At 35.6% G+C, this 22,360-nt stretch overlaps 1 protein-coding gene across 4 annotated transcripts in view; it reads right to left on the bottom strand.

Annotated features, from left to right (window-relative positions):
• MICU1 (mitochondrial calcium uptake 1) overlaps positions 1-22,360 on the bottom strand; it is a 183,148-nt gene that overhangs the window by 52,070 nt on the left and 108,718 nt on the right. For all 4 annotated transcript variants that reach the window (XM_036223805.1, XM_016162281.2, XM_016162283.2 and 1 more), the window contains one exon: positions 18,832-19,029. In XM_036223805.1, coding sequence (XP_036079698.1) covers positions 18,832-19,029 — 198 coding nt within the window. The remainder of the gene's footprint in view (positions 1-18,831; positions 19,030-22,360) is intronic.

Here is a 22,360-nt window from a genome sequence, read left to right as displayed (position 1 = left end):
CTATGGGGGCGCTGTGTCTGTGCACTGGGAGCAGGAAGGGCTCAAGAGGGAACAATGGATACCGCCGTCTCTTCTCTACAGAGCAAGTCTAGCCTCTGCCCTCATTCTGATGCCCCCTTGGTGCCTCCTGCGCACAGATGAATCAGCACCGGTGCTCAGAACAAGCGGGTTGGTCACCACGAAAATATGTTCGCGGACACGGCCCCTTTAAGAGGCATCTTCTGCTACCGCTGCTTCAGCCTCCGTCTCAGCTGCTCTGGACCGGGCGGCCCCGTGTCCTTGCCCTGTCCTACATTCTGTAGTTGCAGGGTGATTTCTTGGACTTCTCCCTAGTTGTATGGCTTGTTCCTTTAGATCCCAGGTAATTTTTCCTTGCTGCTGCTCCTTGTTTCAGTCACTACTTTGATTTGGTTGCCAGAGGGATGAACAGAGCCTCTATCATCTACATTATTTTTTTTCCCTTCAGGTTTGGTTTGTTTTGGTTACTTACCTCCTGTGAACTGCTGGGCAATCTTTTTAACATTTTCGTGCCTTGATTCTCTCATCTGTAAAATGGGTATAATAACTGTACTTTCCTCTTGAGATTACTATGAAAGTTAAGTTAGATGATACACGTAAAATGATTAGCTTAATCTTTTCCAAGATGTATTTATTTATTTGTATTTTTTATATTTTAATACTCTGAAATCATTATGCTTCTTACAAATGCTGTTAGCTAGGCAGCAGTTGTGATATTGTTGTCACTGCCTGTACAAACACACTAAAGCTTGCAGAATGGGTGTCAGTGGCTTGAATGAAAATCCTAGATAACAGTGAAGTATTCTTTTAAGAAATGTTGCATAATGTTCTTGGTAGCTCAAAGGACAATACTGTGTGGAAACACGCAGACATTCATGGTTCTGAGCTGAAAAGAAATTTAGATGAGTTGGACCCAGAATGTGAAGAAATTTTAGATCAGTTTATTTTGCTTATAATTTCCCTTTATGTATGTACAAGGATGACATATAATAAAAACCTAAACCTAAAAGAATATTTGAATAGGTATTAACTAAGTATTTTTAGTGTAAAGAAAGTATTTTTGTCATGGTTTACTTGACAGCATTTTTTTCTTTCTAGTGGTACATAAAATAATGGTGTATCTTACCAATGCTGTGTTTTAGACTGAATGAAATACGATAGTACAATGCCTAGCACATATTAAGACCTCAGTAAATGTTAGCGGCTCTTAATAATAGTATTATTATTAACAGTAAACATTAGCTACAACTAATAATAGTTTTGAGGTCACGCTTGCTTCTGTTATCTTCAGCTCTGTTAAAGAATAACAAACTTTCTGTCCTCTGCAAAGACAATACAGAAAAAAAAAGTGATAAAGAAATATTACAACTAAGTAATTCTCTTAACTCTCTCTTTGCTACTCTTCACATGAACATTTTGCATTATTATAGGAGAAGGAAAAGAGGCAAGAATGGAACTATGCTTGGGGCATGGAAAGTTGAATTATAAACTATTCCTGTATAACAACTGGACTTAGGCAAAAATTCATGGAAATATGAGCTGTAAGAATAAATTATAAGCCCCGCAAGTACTACATACTGGACACAAACAAATGAGCTAAGGGATATGTATAAAATACTTCGTATTCATGCTTTTATTTGAGTCTTATAACTATCTTTGACAAAGGTGTAATAGTTATTGCCTCCACTTATATAAGAGGAAATGGAGATTTGAAGGATTGATGGGACAAGGCCAAGAACCACAATGGTCTGGTGGGTTTTAAAATTACTTGACATGGATGTGTATTCCTGCCATGTTTGCAGCAATGGTAAACTGCATAATATTGTTTCTATAAATGAATGATTTAACAAGCCCATTTCTAGAGGCTGACCTTAAGATCATGTAAATATATTCCTAATAAACATGAAAAAAAGAAAATGTAGTTAGGTAATTATAAGTTACATTGCTAGTTTGTACTTAGGAGAAGACAGCATCATTAAACATAGTTATTGCTTGATGTTTTCTATGTGAACAACGTCACAGATACAAGATGTGAAAAAGTCAATTGTGGCTCAGTTAGGAAAAAAGCTGTGCTCAAGGACTCTATCATGACAACTCTCTATGCTCCACAAAAGCTAGATAGTTTAACTGGTAGAAACATAGGTCTGTTATACTAGAACAATAAAACAGTTAAGGTTATATCTAGTTTTACCCAAATGATCTGAACTAAATATTAAGTTGCATATTCTCGAATTTCTACTATATTTAGAAAACACTAAAAAACATAATTTGAGAGCACTGTCTGTAAAATTAGTAACACATTCTATTCATTGGTCTCCAGATCTCAAATCTCAGTTTATCTCTCTTGAAATGACTGACCCCTTTTTGATTGGCTCAGCCTTATTACCCATTTTATTTCTGACCAGTCAGAGAGCCATTGTATAGGCTCATGTTAATTAGATAGTATAGAACTGGTTAATTTTTTTCAATATAGTACAAATTATGTTGGAAACTGCTGGTTTTTTAGAACAGAAAATGGTGAGCTAGAGAGTGAAACATAATATACAGAAATTAGAATTCAGGTTAAGCTGACAAGAATAAGATAAATGTAGGAAAGACTGGGAGACTAAAGTTTAGAAATACACAGTTCACTGAAGCTTTAATATAGACAGTGGGAAGAAATGATTAGTCCAAATACAGGCAGGTGAAAGGCGAAGGTATCTAATGGGCAAGACCACATCAGTATAATTCTTCTTTCATTAAAAAAGAGGGGAAAAAAACTATGTTTTCCCATTGAGAACAGGAAAATAGAGGAAAGTCATTAAGTTCTTTTATGATGACAATGATGAAAAATAAGACAGAAAAAAAATGCACTATTTCTATTGTATTCAAGATTAACAATAAGTTCAGCTGTCCCAGCTGGCCGATTAGATATCGAGTGAGGTTATGTTTTAAATCCCTTAGCATTGTTGTTTATTTTTTTTAAGTCACCAAGCTAATTAAGATTGTTTTTCTTAAGTGTTGGTTTTTCATTTTGTTTTTTAAAGCAACTTAAGAAACATGGAAGATATTTTTCAATTATGTAGTAGCCACTCGGTTTTTAAGACAGAGCCAGGTATTTTAAATATTTGAAGCTGTCTAGCAACAAGGATTTGACATATACTAATTATAGCCTTTAGTATTCATTTACTAAAATCACATAACCTTCTCTGTTGAGCCCTCTGGCAGATGGATGTGGTAACTACTGAAAAACCTGAGTGGGAAGGTGAGTCTTTTTGGATGACCTCTATAAAGCAGGTTTAGAAGGGACTGGAAGGTTATATGACTCATTATGCCAGTTTGATATTAATTATGTTCACTAGGCAGAGGAGGCTCCTGGGCACAGTTGACAAAGTATTTATAAAATCTGATTAGCTTTGGTAAACTAATGATTGCATGTTCAAATAAATGGACTTAGTACACTCACAGATTAACCAACTCCACAATTTATTATTTTTCTTTGGCAGAAATTGCAAAACCACATTAACATTACATTTGAGGTTATTCATGCTCACAAGTGAGGAAAACCAATGAGACTGTTCCCACTGCTTTCACCACCCTGAGAGCGTAATGATATATATTAAAAGTAAACTATAAAACTTAATTCAAATCCACAGTTCTAATTCTACCACAATATCCTTTAAGACAAGCTGTGGAGATATTATACCAGGAGAGTTTTAATTAACTTTTGCTGATGCAGAAGAGAGAAAGCCCTCATGGGCTCTCTGAAGCCAGAATACAAGATCAGTAAGCCAACCAATACAATTTCCAGAACATTAGAAAATCTCACATTACTTTAGGTGCAAATACAAAACAAGAGTCCATCATTTTTAACCTGATACACATTTACTTAAGAAATGCTAGGAATTCTCTGAAAAGTCTAGTTTAATTTAAGCTGATAGGGGAATTCATAATGGACAGCAGAATTTGTTTCCATTTCTTTAATTAATATCACAGATGGCTAAGAAATGAGTTTACACCTAAGTGGATAATTGAAAACTATTTAAGATGATAACCAAACAGTAGCTACTTTCTGCTTAAAAGTTCAAAATTCATCAGATCAAAGAAATCAAGATTCTCAAATACCCAGAAGGTATCACTAAGTTGGCTAATGTTATCCAAGCATTTTTACAGGTATCATATTCTATGTATCGTGAGAGTAAAATCCTCAAAATCTTGAGTAAAAACGTAATCTGTTAGGTTTTTATCGCACTATCATTTGTCACAGTGGGAATTTCCCAAGCTGATTACAAAATATCAGGAAAAAACCTACGAAGTACTCTCATAATGGATACTGAATTTCTAAGTGATCTTAACAGCTATGTCCCTTAAATTGAAGGAATGAATTACAAGCATGGGAATGAAAATATGCTACATTGTTTTGCCTGTAAATGATATTTGTTTAAAATGTCCAGTACTTTTGCCACTAATGGGAAAAACAAATCATGATGTAAAGCATAAAAGGTCTCCACCCCTTGAAAACAGTAAAATGAATCCTAGAGATTTAGAGGCCTCTTCATCAGTTCAAAAACTGTATAGTAGGGCATATTTCTCTGGCGAAGGAAGGACTGGGATAAGGATATAGCAAGCCATTTGTATAGTTTGGATCACAAGGACATGCAGCTGGATGTCAAGCAGAGAGAAGAGAAATTTTTGACATACAGTGCTTGCATACTATTAGGAAGCAAGTACCTTCTGGGAAGGAAGAAAAAGAAGCTGTAACTCCCTAGTCACTAGATTAGAAGCTAATAAAACATGTAGGGGAGGCCTGTGGTGACTCTAAGCAGTGCCGGGTGGTAGAGAAAGGCAATGAGGCATCTGAAATAAAATCACCACAGGGCAGAAAGAATGTCCTCTACTATGAGTCAATTTTTGGGAAAGGGAGAGATGGTGCTAGATCCAAGAGACAGCATTAGTGGAGAGAGCAAGTCCAAGTCACTGGGGCTGTTCTTGACACACAGCCCTCCAAAGGCCACTCTTATGCTCTGGTGAAGGTGGTGAGTGTATACATGTGGTAGCCTGTATGGAGATGGCACCCAGTGTCCTCAATCTCCTAATATTTACTCTTGTGTAGTCTCCTCCAGGCTCAGTTTGTGTGACCATAAGAATATGGCAGAAGTGATGGTATGTCACTTCTGAGATTAGGTTATAAAAGACAGTGTGGATGGCTCCCACTTTGGTTACGCTTTCTCTTTTGGATCATTTGCTGAGCAGGAAGTCAGCTGCTATGTTATGAGAGTCCTGTGAAGAGGTCCACAGAGTGGACTAAAGCTTCCTGCCCCCAGCCATGTGAGGGAGCTTGGAAGAGAATCCTCCAGCTTAGTAAGGATTTTAGAGGACTGCAGTTCCAGCTGACATCATGACTATAGCTCATGAGATACAGTCAGTCAGAACTGCCCAGCTAAGCTGCTCCTGGATTCTTGGCCCTTAGTAACTGTGTGATATAATACATGTTTGTTGTTTTAAGTCGCTAAGTTTCCGGGTAATTTCTTATGCAATAATAGCTAACAAATACAGAGTTGTAATGCTTCGATTTTGGAGGGAAGGGGTTAGAAACTATCCTACTACTTTGAAAAACCACTAGAGCCTGAGCAGAAATCTGTACTAGTAGTGGTAGCAACAGTGACATCAGAGCTGTAGTCACAGCATAAGACACATTAACTTGAACAAGAACAATGGTTAAATTGACCCAATTAATACTGATTTACCTCAAATGCCATTTAGTTAGAGAGTGAGAGAGAACAAAAAAATTACCACCACAATAATAAAAACCACCACATGGGTAAGGTAATTCCACTACAGCAAATAAGATGCTTCCAGAATTTCTCAGTTTGTGCCTGCCAACCTTAATAGCATAGATAATCCATGAAAACTATTTCTATATTGAAAGGAAAATAAGACTATATTAATATTCTTAGCAGTGATGACAGCAATAGCCTTGTGTTAATGGTTTTGTATATGTTGTCCAATAAAGAGAAAGTGGCCAATCCTATATTCAAAGAAACTACTTCAGTTCCTTAATTTCTGGCATCGTGCTCCATAAATGTACCTACACAAAACTTTGAAAAATATTAGCAAACATCTCACTAAAGCAATATCTTCCAGCACAATTAATTCAACATACCTCACTTATTTTTATAGTTGGATATACTAGAAATCACTGATTTGGGATTAAAAAGCTAATAGACATAATGACAATAGGTTAGGAATACTCTGGAATCTTTTCAAACATTAAAGGCTACAGAGCAGCAAAAAATATCAAAGTGGGCCACTGGACAGAGATGTCAGAAAACACAGGTCACTGACTGTTCGTACCCTCACTTCTAACAATGAAAGAAGTGCAGAATTGAGGGAGCCCATTCAAGAATGTGTAGAAGGTAGAGGCTGTGCACACCTCCTCTGGCAACCACACCAAAAGTATAATGAAACTATAGCACGCAGAGTCACATGAGGTCTGGCTGAACAGAAGCTTGACAACTAGAGACAAAAGTTAACAGGTCACCTCAAATCAGGGGGAAGGTGGGAGAAGTGAAATGACCTGGTCTTACAACCAGGTGTAGTGACCGAGAATCAGGAACGCTATCTTGGCTGCAGAACCTCCTCCCCTACCTGAGGAGTGAGGGGTCCTGGTCCCTCCGCCCCTCACCCCAGCTTAGGGTTCCAGCACCGGGAAGAGCAGTCCCCACAACATCTGACTGTGAAAATCAGTGGAGGTTGTGGCTGAGTGAGGCAGAGGGCTGAGGAAGTTGCATATGTTTCACTTACAGGGCCCACGCCTGGACTTATATGCTGACGAACTCGCTTGCTGAGCTCCAGCACGGGGGCAGCTGCTTGAGGGGTGCCAGGAACATAGAGAGAGGCCCTGAGTTGTTGAGCTTCAGAGCAAGGGCTAGAGGGATGGCTTTCTCATGAACAGAAGTGTTGGCAGTATCCACTGTTCCTTTTTTTTCTTCCATTTTAAAAATAAGTTTATTTATTTAGTTTCAAGTATACAGTACATTAGTTAGACATCTATAATGTTCATAAAGCTATCCCCCTCAATTGCTCCCTCCCTTACCTGGCCCTCCACTTAGCCATCATATTAATGCTAACTACATTTCCTCTTCCATGCTCCCTGTGCCCAACTATCAGCTACTAATTTGTACTTCTTTAACCCTTCACCCCATTTTCCCAGCCTCCCAAACCCTTTCCCCTCTGTCCATCACCAAATTGTCCACTACATTTGTGGGTTTGTTTTTGATTAGTTTGTTCTTTTTGTTCCTTAGATACTGCATATGAAATCATATGATACCTATCTTTCTCTAACTTATTTCACTTAGCATAATAGCTTCTAGGTCCATCCATGTCATTGCAAATGATAGGATTTCTTTTTTTTAATGGTTGAGTAATATTCCATTGTATATATGAACCATAATTTCTTTAGCCAATCATCTCTTGATGGGCATTTAGGTTGCTTCCATATCTTGTACCTTTGTTGAACCCTCCCTGTTTCCAGCCTGTGGACTCAGGTGCTGCCCTATCTGAGTTGCCTTCAACCTAGATACTATAGGTCACTCCACCCAGAGGACTCTGAGACTCCGTCTCTCCCAACTTGTGCATTCGCCCAAGGTGCTTCCAGTGGTTTATTCCATGTAAACAGCCTGACCTGGCTCTTGCTGCAGACTTTCCTAAAATCTCTCAAAGGATCACAAAACCCAAAGAAGCACCATTTGGCTTTAGTGTGTTTTGAACCTCTTATAGCCCCAAGCCCCGAGCCCCATATTAGTGGCAGTCGGCCTTGGTACCTGGCTTGGCCATTGAGACACCTATAAGCTCGGTAGGCGGGTAGCCATCTGTGGATTGCTTCAGTGACTCTTAACAGGTGGCCCTGGAGATGCACAGGATGTGGCTGAACTTGGCCTGCAGCTGGATCCCTCCCAGGACAGTGCCACTGGGTCCCAGAGCACACCTTCTACATAAAGCCATACTACTGAGACTGAGAGACTTAGGAGCTCTACCTAATACATAGAAACAGACACAGAGAGGCAGCCAAAATGAGGAGACAAAGAAGCATGTCCCACATGAAATAACAGAACAAAGTTCCAGACATAGAACTCAACAAAATGGAGACAAGCAATCTACCAGATGCAGAGTTTAAACATTGGTTATCAGGATGCTCAAGGAATTTAGGGGAAGAGTAGATGAACCCAGTAAGAACTTTAACAAGGAGATAGAAAACATAAAAATGGAGACAGAGAACATAATCTGGAACCAGTCAGAAATGAAGAATACAATAGCTGAGATGAAGAGTATCGTAGAGGGAATCAACAGAGTGGCTGAAGCGGAGGGTCATCAAATAAGCAACATAGAGGATGGGGTAGCAGAGGACACCCAACCAGAACAACAATAAAAAAGAAGAAGAAAAAAAATGAAGATAGTTTAAGGAGCTTCTGGTACAACATCAAGTGTAACAACATTTGCATCATAGGGGTACCAGAAGAAGAGAGAAAGAAATTGAAAGCCTATTTGAAGAAATGATGGAAAACTTCCCTAATCTGGTGAAGAAAATGGGATGTACAACCCCAGGAAGCTCAGAGAGTCCCAAACAAGATGAACTCAAAGAAGCCCACACCAAGACACATAATTAAAATGCCAAAGGTTAAATACAGAGAGAATCTTAAAAGCAGCAAGAGAAAAGCAATTAGTTATATACAAGAGAGCCCCAATAAGACTGTCAGCTGATTTCTTAACAGAAACTTTGCAGGTCAGAAGGGCTTGGCACAAAACATTCAAAGTGTTGAAAACCCAAACCTACAACCAAGATTACTCCACCCACTGAAGCTACTATTTAGCATTGAAGGACAGAGAAAGAGCTTCTCAGACAAGAGTAAGCTAAAGGAGTCCATCCCCACCAACCCAGTTAACAGGAAATGTTGGAGGGACTTCTTCAAGAAGAAGAAAAAATTATGTACCAAAAATCTGAATAAAGAATGGCAATAACTACGTATCTATCAACAAGTACTTCAAATGAAAAGAGAATTAAATGCTCCAATCAAAAGATAGGGTGGCTGAATGGATGAGAAAACAAGCCCCCTACATAGGCTGCCTATAAGAGACTCACTTCAGATTAAAGTAAAAAGTAAGGGGATGGAAAAGTATATTTCATGATGGACCTAGACCATGTTGTGCTGGGTAGAGTAAGTCAGATAGAGGAAGACAAATGCCACATGGTTGCACATACATGTGGAATCAAAAGAACAAAATAAACAAAAACAGAAACAAACTCATAGATATAGAGAACATTCTGAGGGTTACCAGTTGGGAGGGGCATTGCAGGGGTTAGTGAAAAAGGGGGTAGGGAATTAAGAACTACAAACTGGTAGTTAGAAAATAGTCATGGAATCCTCAAGGATAGCATAAGGAATATAGCCAATAATATTGTAATAACTATGTATGGTGCCAGAAGGGTACTAGATTTATTGAGGTGATCACTTGTAAGTTATATAGGTATCTAATCACTATGTTGTACACCTGAAACTAATATAATATTGTATGACAACTATAACTGAAAAATAAAAAATATTTAAAAAAAGAAAGAAAGACGTGCAGGAGACACCAATAGTCTCTGGGAGGGTGCCCTGTGGAACAGCCTGAAGCTGAACACCAAAATCACTAATGGATGACCATGAACGAATGAATAAATGGATGAACCCTCCTAGAGTGCATCATGGGTGCCAGGCATTGCGCTGGGTAATTTATTATCTTGGAAAGTCCTCCTTACAACTCTGTGAGGTAGATATTATCTTAATTGCACATGTAAAGAAATTAATGCTCCCAAAGTCGAAAAGGTAAAATTCAAATTCGGATCGATTTTTAAAAAATCCAAATAACAGTAGTGTATCCTGACTATTCTTTTAACAAATATTTATTGTGTATCGAATCCATGGAGACCTTAATTGTACTTTTCTTCCTGTACAGTAATAACTGTCTAGCTTCCCAGTCTGATTGTTACTACTTAAATTCAGGCACCAGGGTCTACTTGCTTTCATATATCCAGTGCCTAACAAAATACTTGGTATATACCTAAAGATTTAATTATTCAAATTTATTAGTCAAAAAATGACTATAAAACTTAGTAAAACATTTTTGGCTTTTATTTTTCTGCTAGCTGGATAGGCTATCAGATGTTAAGGAAAGACTAATAAAGGGGCATCTCAAAAACATTTTTTGGCATCCCTTTATTTGAAGAAGCTTATTTTAATGCTAAAAAATTTCACTGAAGTAGTTTTTATTTCATTAGTCCAAGTAGCTGTAATAAGAAAAAAACAGTCATGCTAATGTTGTAGTAGACTGATACAACACAAATAAGGAGAACATGGGTGGGAAGGGAGAAAAGGTATTCTATTATAATAAGAAAAACAAGAAATGAAAGATTTGACAAAAAATCATTAATATACTGTTAACTGAATTCAGGATAATAACTTGATAGAATATATGACCCTTAAAGTAGCATCTACCCAGAGTCTGAATTCAACAGGCTGTAATACATTATTAATTCACAAATTAGTGCAAAGCTGGCTCTGGTTCCTAAGACATTGTCTAGGCTCCTTAGACTCCTAAGGTTGTATGGCAGGCTAGAGGATAAAGCTATTTTTAAAGTCTCCATTTTTTCCTGAGAGGGGTGGAAAAAATTAGGTCTGCTATAGTTAGTTGAAGTCAAATTAGTTAAAAGGAAAAAAAAAAAGACAAATAAGCTTCTTTCCACTTATTAGCACAGCTGTCATTCTTTAAAGCCCCATTCTTTGTTTTAAAATGTCCATAAATTCCAAGGCCCGTAATTCTGAAAGGTATCTGCAGCTAAAGGTGGTTATAAGAGGATAAAAATGAAAAGACCTACTTAGATACCTTAGACATCATTTAGATCAACCTTTATTCTAAGTCCGATTTAGAGGCCGAATTTGATCTGCCTAAAGGCATAGTTAGAATTTGAGTAATCTGGAGATGTTTCTCTTCTCTTATCCTTCCCCCTACTTTTCATCTGTTTCTTAATGATCTCAGCAGTCCCAAACTTGAGGGCACAGTGTCCCTTTACAGACATGATGACATCTAGGCAACACATTAACTTAAACCTGGTTTGGGATACACTTGATAAGAAAGGTCATTTTCTCTGTCATCCTCTCCTGGCTCCAGTCCCAGTGCCACTCAGTGCTCCCTTGCCTCTTCTCATCTATCCTTCAACCAGAAGAAAGAGTAAATGAAAATTAACCACTTCATTCTTTCGACAGAATGAATATCAAAGTTAGAGCTGACTCAAATATTGCCATCTCTGGGAAAACTTCCCTGAGCAGTCTTTTGCCCTCTGCTTCACGGAAGGATTTACATGTCTCCTCTTATATCCTCACTGCATCATAAGACATCTCCAGTGATGTACTTATAACACTGCAAGAATTTCTGGTTCGTTCATCTCACTTTTATAAGCTTCTCTGAAGCAGAGACAGTTTTGTTCATCTTTGTATCTTTAGCACAACTCCTGGAAAACTAATGTAAATTAATAGTTAATAGCATAATCTAGAAGCAGCTTGTCTAGAATCAAAGGTCGGCTCCTCCTTTATTATGTGTGAGACCATGGCAAAGTTACTTAACCTCTTTGTGTCTTAGTTTTCTCACTTGTTAAAAGTGGATAATTATAATACTGACCTCTAGCACTGTGAAGATTAAATGAAATAATGTATATAAAGCCCTTAGAATAATGCCTGGCTCATGCTAAACTCTCAAAAATGTTGGCTAGTATTTTATTATGTCACATGTACTCAAATATTTGTTAAAACACTTGATACTACTAGAGGACTATACCTACAGACTGCTGCAGCTAGAAGAGTATGTATAAACACTGAACTGTAAAATGTGCAATTGTCTTCTTTCATATTACTACATTGCATTCCAACTATATTCTAAGTTAAATATTCTGTTGTATGTCCAACTGAAAAAATTATCACTGTATTCTGAATTCTAAATAATTAACCTCTGAACTTTAGATATATTGGTACACAGCTCATTCATAAGTTAAAAAGCACCTGAGTTTGACTAAAGAATAGTTGATAAGACTATTTGAATGAAAGAATGAGGAAAAATTTCCATGAAAGATCAAATCTTTATGATTCATTCTCCTTTTTCTTGTGGCTAGTTTAAAATTAACTTAGAATTTAAAATTAAAGATATTTGATGATGGGAAAATCCTGAAGATTGTCAATGTATCACTAATGTCATTGACTTTGGAATTGCAAAGCTATCTGCAAATCAAAGAAAAATATCAATTTCTAACAGTGTTTTGCCCTTTATTGATCAATCTGGAAGGTCACGTTCAGAAGTATTAATTGATGCCTTTTAAAAATGATGTCTAGATCAATATTTTAAGCAACAACGTTATCACCTTGAAAACTTCTTCATTCTCCTAAAGATATGAAACAAAACAGCACTGTTCTGTAATACTTTTAACAAAATAATAATCAAGGTTGCATTTACAACATCAAAGGAGATTTATATCACCATGGACATTCTACCACATATCGTGTTTTCAGTCTGATTCTATAGCCAGAGAACCTCTAAGCCACAAAAGATAGCAAACTTGAGATAGAGGGTGTAAAGGAATTTGCTAGATATTAAATCAGAGTTTGTCTTTGGTTTTGACGTAACTCCTTGTCAGACTAATTCACCCTGAGAGAGCTAACTTGGTCTTATTAGGGTACGATATTAGACCTACATCACAATGTGTGGTACAGAGAAAAAAATATATTAGCTGATATCAGGTCATGGGTGACTGACTTATAAAGAATTGTTGAAGAACATTAAATTTTTATTTCAAGTTTCCATTATTAAACTTAAAAGCTTTAAAGAATCAGCGCTGGTTTACAAAATGTCTGATCACTACCATCATAAATTAATGCCCGTCTTTTAATATTTGTCTTTTTAAAAATTAGTTTTAGGTATGCAGTGCATTGGTTACATTTACATAGTTTATGAAATGATCCCCTGATTACTCTATCACCCACCTGGGGTCTACACACACCCATGACAATACTATTGACTATATTCCCTATGCTGTACTTTATATCTCTGTGATAACTGTTAACTACTAATTTGTACTTCTTCAATCCTTCACCTTTTTCTCTCAGCCCCTCACCAATCTCCTCCTTTCTGGCAGTCACCAGACTATCCTTTGTATTTGTGAGTCTATTTTCATTTAATTGGTTCCTTTGGTTCTTTAGATTTCACACATAAGTGAAATCATATGGTATTTATCTTTTTCTGTCTATTTCATTCAGCATAATAACCTCTAGGTCCATCTATGTCAATGCAAATAGTAGGATTTCATTTTTTTTTTTATAGCTGAGTAACATGCTGTTGTATATATGAACCATAATTTCTTTATCCAATCATCTATTGATGGGCATTTAGGTTACTTCCATATCTTGGCTATTGTGAATAGCACCATCGTGAACAAAGGGGTGCATAGAGCTTTACAAATTAGTGTTTTGATTTTCTTTGAATAAATACCCAGAAGTACAATTGCTAAGTCAAAGGTAGTTCCATTATTAATTTTTGGGAGAACCTCTGGACTGTTTTCCACAGCGGCTGTACCAATTTTCAATCCCATTTCTATTTTTAAAATGATTATTTCCCAGAATATCCCTTTATGTCTCAGGCAAAGAAAGACTAATAGGTTGGATGGATCACGTTACTGATCCAATTTGTTAATTTTTATAGGATAAACAAATATCTGGATTTAAGAAATAAATAAAAGGATCAAAAGAAAGAACTAGAAAGAAGCAAAAAATAAAAATGTTTTATATGGTGAAAGTAACAGATTCCTTTTTTTCCCTTTTTTTTTACATTTGGGAAAATAATGCTTGTTATGGCCTTTCCTTGTCAAATTTTTACAAGGATAAAACAGTTCATGTTGATTAAATATTTTAAATTTTATAGAAAAAAATGAATTCATAAAAGAATTTTATTATTGTAACCATATATTAAAGTTATAATTTTTCTATAGTGAGGACTGTTATTTTTTAAATGATTTTTTAAAAAAACCCTTAAACATATACATGGATCTTTAAAGTTATAAATACCTGACAGAGATAAGTATTCTTTAATAAACCTTTTAATTATTTTTGGAAAATTCAAGCTGAAAACACCTAAGGATGGAATAAAAAATTATAGATTTATCACTGTCCACATTCTGCTTTGCAGAGGCAAAGGTGGGAGAATAAAACAAAAGGAAATCTCATCGAACATATTTAAACTTCACTTTTAACTTTAATTAAATCAAATGTCAGTCAAATTTCACCTTTGAGTTTAAGCAATAAGAGTCAGTTTCCCAGAAAACCCCCCCCCCAAAAAAAACTTGCTATTAAAATAAAAATAAATCCATGTTGTCAAGACTGTTCTAGTTGCAGAAAGTGTTTTATTGAAAGTTTTTGTCTTTTGATCTCCTTTCCCACAATTTTTTTGGCCAGGAAAAGAGCTGAGTACAAAGATGTCAGCTTAATGATGTAAAAGGAAAGGTGATTCTGGAATTTCCATAGGTACTTTTAATTATGTGATTATGGTTATAACTTTTTTAAGTTCCTTAATATTAAACTTAAATTACCCCTCTTATTTTTTACCCTGCTCTTAATGACAGAAGAGAATAATTAGCATAGTATTTTAGGCCCCCCTTTCCCCTTCCTCCTGACTGAACAAATCTCGTTAATTTTAATATTTTTTTCTTAAAGACTGAGAATAAAAGAGTCACGGTTAGCCTTTAAACTATGCCTCATTTGTCTTCAGATAACTGATAGTCATGCCTTTTTAAAGTGTGATAATCTGATTAGTTATGTAATAAACATATGAATTCCACAACTTACAAAAAGATAATACTACAGACTGGATGGAAGATGATACTATTTCAGTTTCTTTGTTGTATATTCTAGAGCTGGCTTCTTCTTTCTTGTATAAATTAGTTTTTGCTTTTCTTTGACATAATGACATTTTTATGTCATTTCCCTCCTCTCCCCCCAAATTAAAATTAATCATAATCTTTCAAAGAATTTTCTATTACCTTTCATTTTGACTGACATCTTACTTGTGGTAGCCCTCAAGAAATCAATGAATATGTTAATTGGAATTAGACTTGGCACCTGTCTCCAAGAAACTCAACTCAATAGTTCTTGGTAGCCTCAGATGGAATTTTTAATAACCTCAAAAGGTATTTTTAAAAACCAATTATGTATTCTTAAGTTATTCCTTCAAACCTATATTTCTTGAGTTCCCAAAGAGAGAAATAAGGGTAGAATAAAACAAATCTGCCCAAAATTAAGAGCATTACAACATTTAAAAAATATATAACAAGCTAATGATTCTTATGAAAAGAAATGACTAATTTAGGTAGTACTTTATAAACACGCACAAAAACAGTATATTTCTTCTTAATCATAACACTCAACTTGAGGAAGAGGCAAAGAAACTAGGAAAAGTTGGTGCTGTAAAAGGTAGACTACAGTTTTTCAAGAAATTTGGTCTTTTCCTGTTCCTAAAATTCAGAACATTTTGTTTTTCTTTAGAGCTCCAAGTAAGTCATACACTGAAACCTCATCCCAGACTAAAATAACAACCAGATAAAGAATAAAAAATAATACATTCTGAAATACTGAGTTGGAATTCTGGCTCAACCATTTAAAAGCTCTGTGACTTTTATCTTTCAGTTTCTACATCTGTGACACAGGTATAATACCACTAAAACCAATAAGGTTGGCAAGAATTAAAACAAACAAACAAACAAAAAGCATGTAATACACATAAACTGCCTGGCTCATAGCAGGCACTAGATAAATGTATGGACTTTTCCCTCTTTCATGACCCCTCTGAAAATTAAATTTGACAGATAAATAGTGTTTTCTTCACTCTCAAAACTGTGGTGAGAAAAAGACAGAAAAAACTAAATGGAACAATAAATCTCTTTGATCGGAATTTTAACGTAAATAAGAAATAAAACTAGTAAGAGATAGAATAATGGAATTATAAGAACCATATGAAAGTTACTATAAATCATTTCCATTCTCCTCTTGGCTATGATGATGATATTGTTTTTCATACTTAACGAGGGGAGATATTACTCAAACTTTGAAAAGAAAAATGAAAAGTGTTTCATAAAAACAAAAATTGCTCCATTTTCCATTTGTTTTATTAAAAAACTATTTCAAAATGAAAGGTCTCTCAGTCATTCAACTGAGATGACCTGTTTAAGTGCCTACTATATGCCAATTGCCATACCAAGTGGTAGAGGGTATACAAGAGAATGTAAAAGAATACTTATTAAAGGCACAGTACATGCCAGGTTGTGTTAAGCATATACCACTGTATTAGTGTGCTAGGGCTGCTATAACAAAATACCACCAAATGGGTAATTTAAACAACAGAAATTAATTTTTTCACGGTTCTAGAGGCTGGGAATCCAAGATCAAGGTCTAGGTAGAGTTGGTTTCCTCCAAGGCATGTCTCCTTGACTTGTAGTTGGCTGCCCTCTTGCAGTCTGCTCACATGGTTGTCCCTCAGTGCATGTGTACTCCTGGTGTCTTTTTGTGTGTCCAAATCGCTCCTTCTTATAAGGACACCAGTAAGACTGGATTAGTGCCCACCCTAAAGGCCTCATTTTAATTTAACCACCTCTTTAAAGGCCCTATCTCCAAGTACAGCTACATTCTGAGGTATTGGGGATTAGAGCTTCAACATAAGATTTCTGGAAGAACACAATTCAGCCCATAAGAAATGACATCTCACTTAAACATTGCCCTGTCTTACAAAAGAGAAGCTAGGCTCTGGGAGAATAAATCAAATGTCACACAGCCAGTAAGTGGTAGAAACAAAATTTTAACCAAGGTTTTATTATGGAATACCAAAGCATGTGCTCTTTCTGCTATTTACATCTTCTCAAAGAATTACAAATCTAGGTGGGAAGACACAATACTGATTCATAAAGCTTTAAAAATGAGTGTTATTTGTAAGGAGTCACTTATTCACTAGACCTATACTATTATATGGAAAAGAATGAAATTGGATTAATAAACATTTGTAGAATATTTATTACATGTTAGGCTGTGTTCTTTCACAAAAGAGTCTGTTGGTCCCCTTACATGAGGAATTGCTGACTAGCAAACAGAACAGTCTTGGTACCTCTTGGCCCAAAGCCTACATACAGATGATCCTAAGTCAACGTCAAATACAAGAGGACTTTCTACAATAAGTAGCTTAGATATAACTGTCTATTAGATATCCTTTCTTCTTCATTTGGGTATAAGCTATGTATGGGTACATATGTATAAAATCCCTAATTTGCTTTATAATATTCTACCTCATTGGGAATCTATTGTTAGTGGGTTTTTAGCTTGATAGCATCTCAGGATGAAAGACAAAAGTCCCATGCTCTCTCTCTTAATACTGCCACTTGTGTGTCCAGGAATGGGTGTTAAGGTTAGATTGTGGACCTGGAACCTGCTCCATGCTCTCGATGATCCTGTATTGTTGTTTAAAGTTTGTTAAAAGTACCATTCTAGCTTGTGCTTTATTCTCTAACTATATTTTATGGATCTATACTCTGTGTTATATTGTAATTACATAAATAATAGTTAAGTAATTTACATTTCCAGGTTATGTTATAACATTTCCAAAGAAGGTCACTCTAAGTATGCATACTAGGGGCCAAGGCATATTTCCAGAATCCAATACATACCAACTCTTATACAAAAATTGTCAGACTCCTGAAAGCAGGAAATAAAACTCTTATGTGAAAGATGCCCTCTCTCTATCAGCAGGAAAGAAACAAAGAGAAGCAATTGTGGAAAAGTAACTAAAATAAATGGGAAGACTAAAGGAAGATAAGAATTATTTTAAAAAGGTCTGTTTGTACAGATTTCTCTTGAATTTCCTTCCCCTTCTCTGGTGATAAGTATGCAAACTTCATAAAGGTAAGTTGCCCCTCTTTGTTCGACCCAGCATATAAACACTTATGCCTAGCCATTTCTTTGAGTTTTCCATGTTCCTATGGGAGTTCTCATGTACATGTAAAAATCTGTATTTTATATATATCTCATTATTTTATATATGTATATCTCCTATCACAGAGGCTACAAGAGCCTCCTCAAGAAGGCTGAATTGTAGAGATCCACTGCTTTGCTTTTTTTTTGAGGTAAATTTTTTGACTATCAGTTACACCATTTCCAAAAACAAGTACAAAAGCACATTTCGAAGTCTGATCTGAATTTTAGTATTATTTGTACTTTTACTTCTCTTATAGAGCATGAGTAATTAAGAGGTTTTTTTTTTTTTTTTTATAATGAGTGTTCTCATTATATTGGGAATTCAGTTGTGATTTTTCAAACTGTCTCATTTGAGTTAAGTAGGATCTCCCCTCATCTCCACCACCTGGTGCCTTCTACACAATATACATAAAACTGGGGAGTCATGCTCAGGTTGAGAACTGTTCTGACTCCTGCATTTCTTTTTCCTTAGACTGCGTATCTCAAGACAACTAAGATTTTCAATTTAAATGTGTTTGCTTTCAGGCCCAGAACTACCTTACACCAAGACATTTTCATAGAACATGTTATTTCCTACCTGCTGTCAGACTGTAGATCACTGATAAGTTTCAAAGCAATCGGTTCTCACAGTTGGCGGCAGACTGAAAGAAGGCCTATAATGCATGCCTTCCCAAACCAGTGGCTCTATGTGCATATGTGATGGACAGTGCCCTGATCTTCTGAAATTCAAAGAACTTCTACCTACCTCTAGCTTCAGAACATCGTGCTGAAGTTTACGCTGAAATTCAAGGAAGTTTTTGATTGTTAGCTTCCCCTTGAGGTCAGCTCCAAAAAAGTAGGTTGTAAGGGCTGAACACAGGCCAGACTTGAGGGTGTTACCGGTAGTAGGACGATCTCTGTGACGCATACCCATACTGGTTTGGGAGCGAATGATGCTCTGAACCTAAAAGAAAAGCAAACCCCCATCCAGAAAAACATTACAAAGTGGAAAAAGAGAGAAAAATAAGAACAATAATTGACTATTAACTATTTTTTCCCTACACTATACTACAATTCTTTCTTTTAATGCTGACAATAATCCTAGGAGGTTAAGTCCTATGATTATTCTTATTTTACAGATAAGGAACTTGAGGCACATGGAGTTAAATAACTTGCTCAAGGTCAAGTAGCTAGCAAGTAGCAGAATCATGATTCTAATAAAAATGCCTGATATCTGTAAAATTGGGACACTCTTAAACATCTTTCTTCAGAAAATAATATGCATTTTTTTAGAGGTTCAATACCTCTCTCACAAAACTAAAATAATATCTCAGGAGACTGAAAAATTTCACATGTCACTACTGACTCTCTAATTATGACAAGGGGCAGCACAGATATACCCACATACTTAACATCTAAGAGAGAGAACATATTTATTAGAATGATACATGAAATACAAAGTAGGTATGAAATAATTCTCAAAGAAAACATGGAGAATGAGTTTAATTTTTGAGAAGTTTTAAATGAGATTTCTGAGAAAGGATAACTTTTGGGACTAGCAACTGTGGCCTAAATAGAGAGCTTTTTGAGGTAAGTCTCTAATTGCTGTAATTTTTTTTCACTAGTTATTGCAATCTTTTCTACCTCTTTACAAGCTAAAAACAAACAAACAAACAAAAAACCCAAAACCCAAAAAATCAAAATAAAATAACCCTCAAGCTATTCTCAAGAATTAAAATTGGGATATGTAAGGATAAATAATAAAACTACCTTACAATACAAAAATATAGCCTTGTTGGTAATGTTTAAATTGCCAAATTAGAAAAGTATAACACTTAGAAACTTAATGTTTTATAACAATAAATTTACCATGGTTAAATGGCTTTTATTTATCTATTACCTATAACCATAAAAAAGATTTATTTAAGATAATTTAAAAGTCTCTGGCTCTATAAAGGGTGGAACAATATAACGGAAAGAAACGAGATAGGGAGTCAGGAGACATGGAGTTTGAATCTGCTGCTGTGCAGTGAAAACAGAATTTATGCAAGTCATTTAACCTCCTTAAGCCATACTTTTCTCACTGGAAAATTTCACAGAGTACATTATTTCTAAGTCTCCTCATAGCTCTAGGTTAATACCATAAATGCTTTCGATTATGATTTTTTTCTGGGTTCATGTTTTATCATGTAAATAAGATTGGTTGACACTTGTTTTTCAGGCACGTGGAGACTTGAAAGACAGGTATACAATTAATTTTAAAATTATTTAAGTTGAAGTCTTTTAGACTTTAAATGGAAATACAGGCTAATTAGAAAAAATACTTCTATTTGAAGGTAATACACAATTCATTTTATCTAAGTGTGAGAACTGAAGGATTTTCTAATAGCAGTGAACCAGTATTTAGCCTGGATGTCAGGACCTGCCATGATTTAAATTTTGCCTGTGGCTATAAATATTACAGCTTATATCCTTCCTATTGTAAAAACTGTAAACATTAGCTTCAAAAGTTTATTGCTGAGAGTATGTGTGTAAGTGATTAGGGAAAATTAACTAATGCTATAGCATTTTCATTAATGATTAATAACAAGAGAGTCCAAATATTGTCACAATTATGTGTAAACTATTGCTAACTTTAAGTGTTCTTTCATTAAAAACTTTTTAAAAAAGTATATATCACTAGATTTTGAGAGGGGAGAGAGATTGTTCTCTTAGAATTTGTCAGTTGGGATATATTTTCTTAAAATATTTATATTTAGACAACTTGTTAAGGGTATCACATGAAAATCAAAACATATCAACTCAACTAGTCATGTTGTGGAGAAATCATGAGAAATATAAAACATGATCTCTGGATCACACTGATAGCTATTACTTCTCATACTTTTATATTAAAAAAATTTCTCTTATGGCTTGGGTGAATGTAGCCCTAACAGTTGGTATCTTTTGCTAGCTTAGTTTTGTTTTATGATTCACTATGAAATGGTTAAAAAAAAAATCTACATGATAGAAAGGTCAGAGAAAACTCACTTTACAGTTGATAAACCCTTTTTAGTAATTTGTGCTTATGCATGATCAAACTAATTTTGGAAAAAAATGAATAAAAGAGTAGTATTAGCTATTAGTTTGCTCATGCAACATTAACTTTGAAGATACATGATGATGAAATGTGAGATGTCCTCATACTGGTTCTGCTTTAACTTTTTTATAAGCTTGACAGATACACCGTCAAGAAAATACCTGTTTACCTGGGAAATCAGAGCAAAGTCTGAATGTTTGAAAGTCTAGTGTACTTAACTTAATAAATTATTGTATTTCCTAAGAAAGTAAAATGTATGAAGATGAAGTAGAGAAACTTCTGAGAGCTGTTCACTCATGAGCTGCCTTATAATTACTTTTTGATTTTCTTCTAAAGAGTTTTTACATCAAACTTCCCTATGATCAATATTATAAGTTATATCAGGTTAATAAGGCCAGTTATCAAAGGATCACATCAGACAGAATTAGCATTCCCTTCTATGACAAGTGAATAGAATGGTGATGTGACTGCCCCAAATCATTCAGCATGCCAGCAATAATGCCAAAACTCAGACCCATGTGCCCTAAATTCAAATCTAGAGTTTAGTGTCTATAATAGGAGTAAGGAAGTCATGGCAATTTTGCTCCTGAGGGGTATCCTAAGTAATTTCTGAGGCTATCTCAAAACCGCATTTTTTCTTTTTATATTTTATTTTTATCCCTTCTTTCTCTCCCTCTCCCATTTTTATCTCTCTCCTTCCTGCTTTGTAGGCCTGTCTGAAGCCCTCTCTTAACATTTAATACTAAACAGTCCTTAATCCGCTTTTGGGAATGCCTAAGTAGCTCCTTTCAGGCCAATCCTCCCTGAGATGACAATAACACATTATAGACAAAATACACCAAACAACTAAACTGAAGGCACTGGAGCATGATTATGGGTGGATATTGGAGAGGAGCTGAGACTCGGAAGAAGGAAATAGCATTGGGTGAGTTTCCCACATTACAAAGCTTTCAGTCTCAAGGAAGTCCCCAGTCTGCATCAGGAGGATTGGTGTCTTCAATTTTTCTGGCTTGAAAAAACAAAGGACAGAATTTGGGGCAACTACAACTGTTGGAAAATGAGGGGGAAATCCTGGAAAGGAGAAATCCAGAGAGAAGCCTCAAATTCTGTATATAAACTCCAGGCAAATTCAGTTGAGCTAATAGCCCACTAAAACAAAACAAAACATTAATACTCTTTAGAGGGCTATAATCAAATCTAGAGTCTATAACATGTC

The sequence above is a fragment of the Rousettus aegyptiacus genome, unplaced genomic scaffold (assembly GCF_014176215.1).
Source record: "Rousettus aegyptiacus isolate mRouAeg1 unplaced genomic scaffold, mRouAeg1.p scaffold_m13_p_6, whole genome shotgun sequence".
Lineage (NCBI taxonomy): Eukaryota > Metazoa > Chordata > Mammalia > Chiroptera > Pteropodidae > Rousettus > Rousettus aegyptiacus.
The sequence above is the reverse complement of the archived record's forward strand: the minus strand, read 5'-3'. Positions and strand labels throughout refer to the sequence as shown.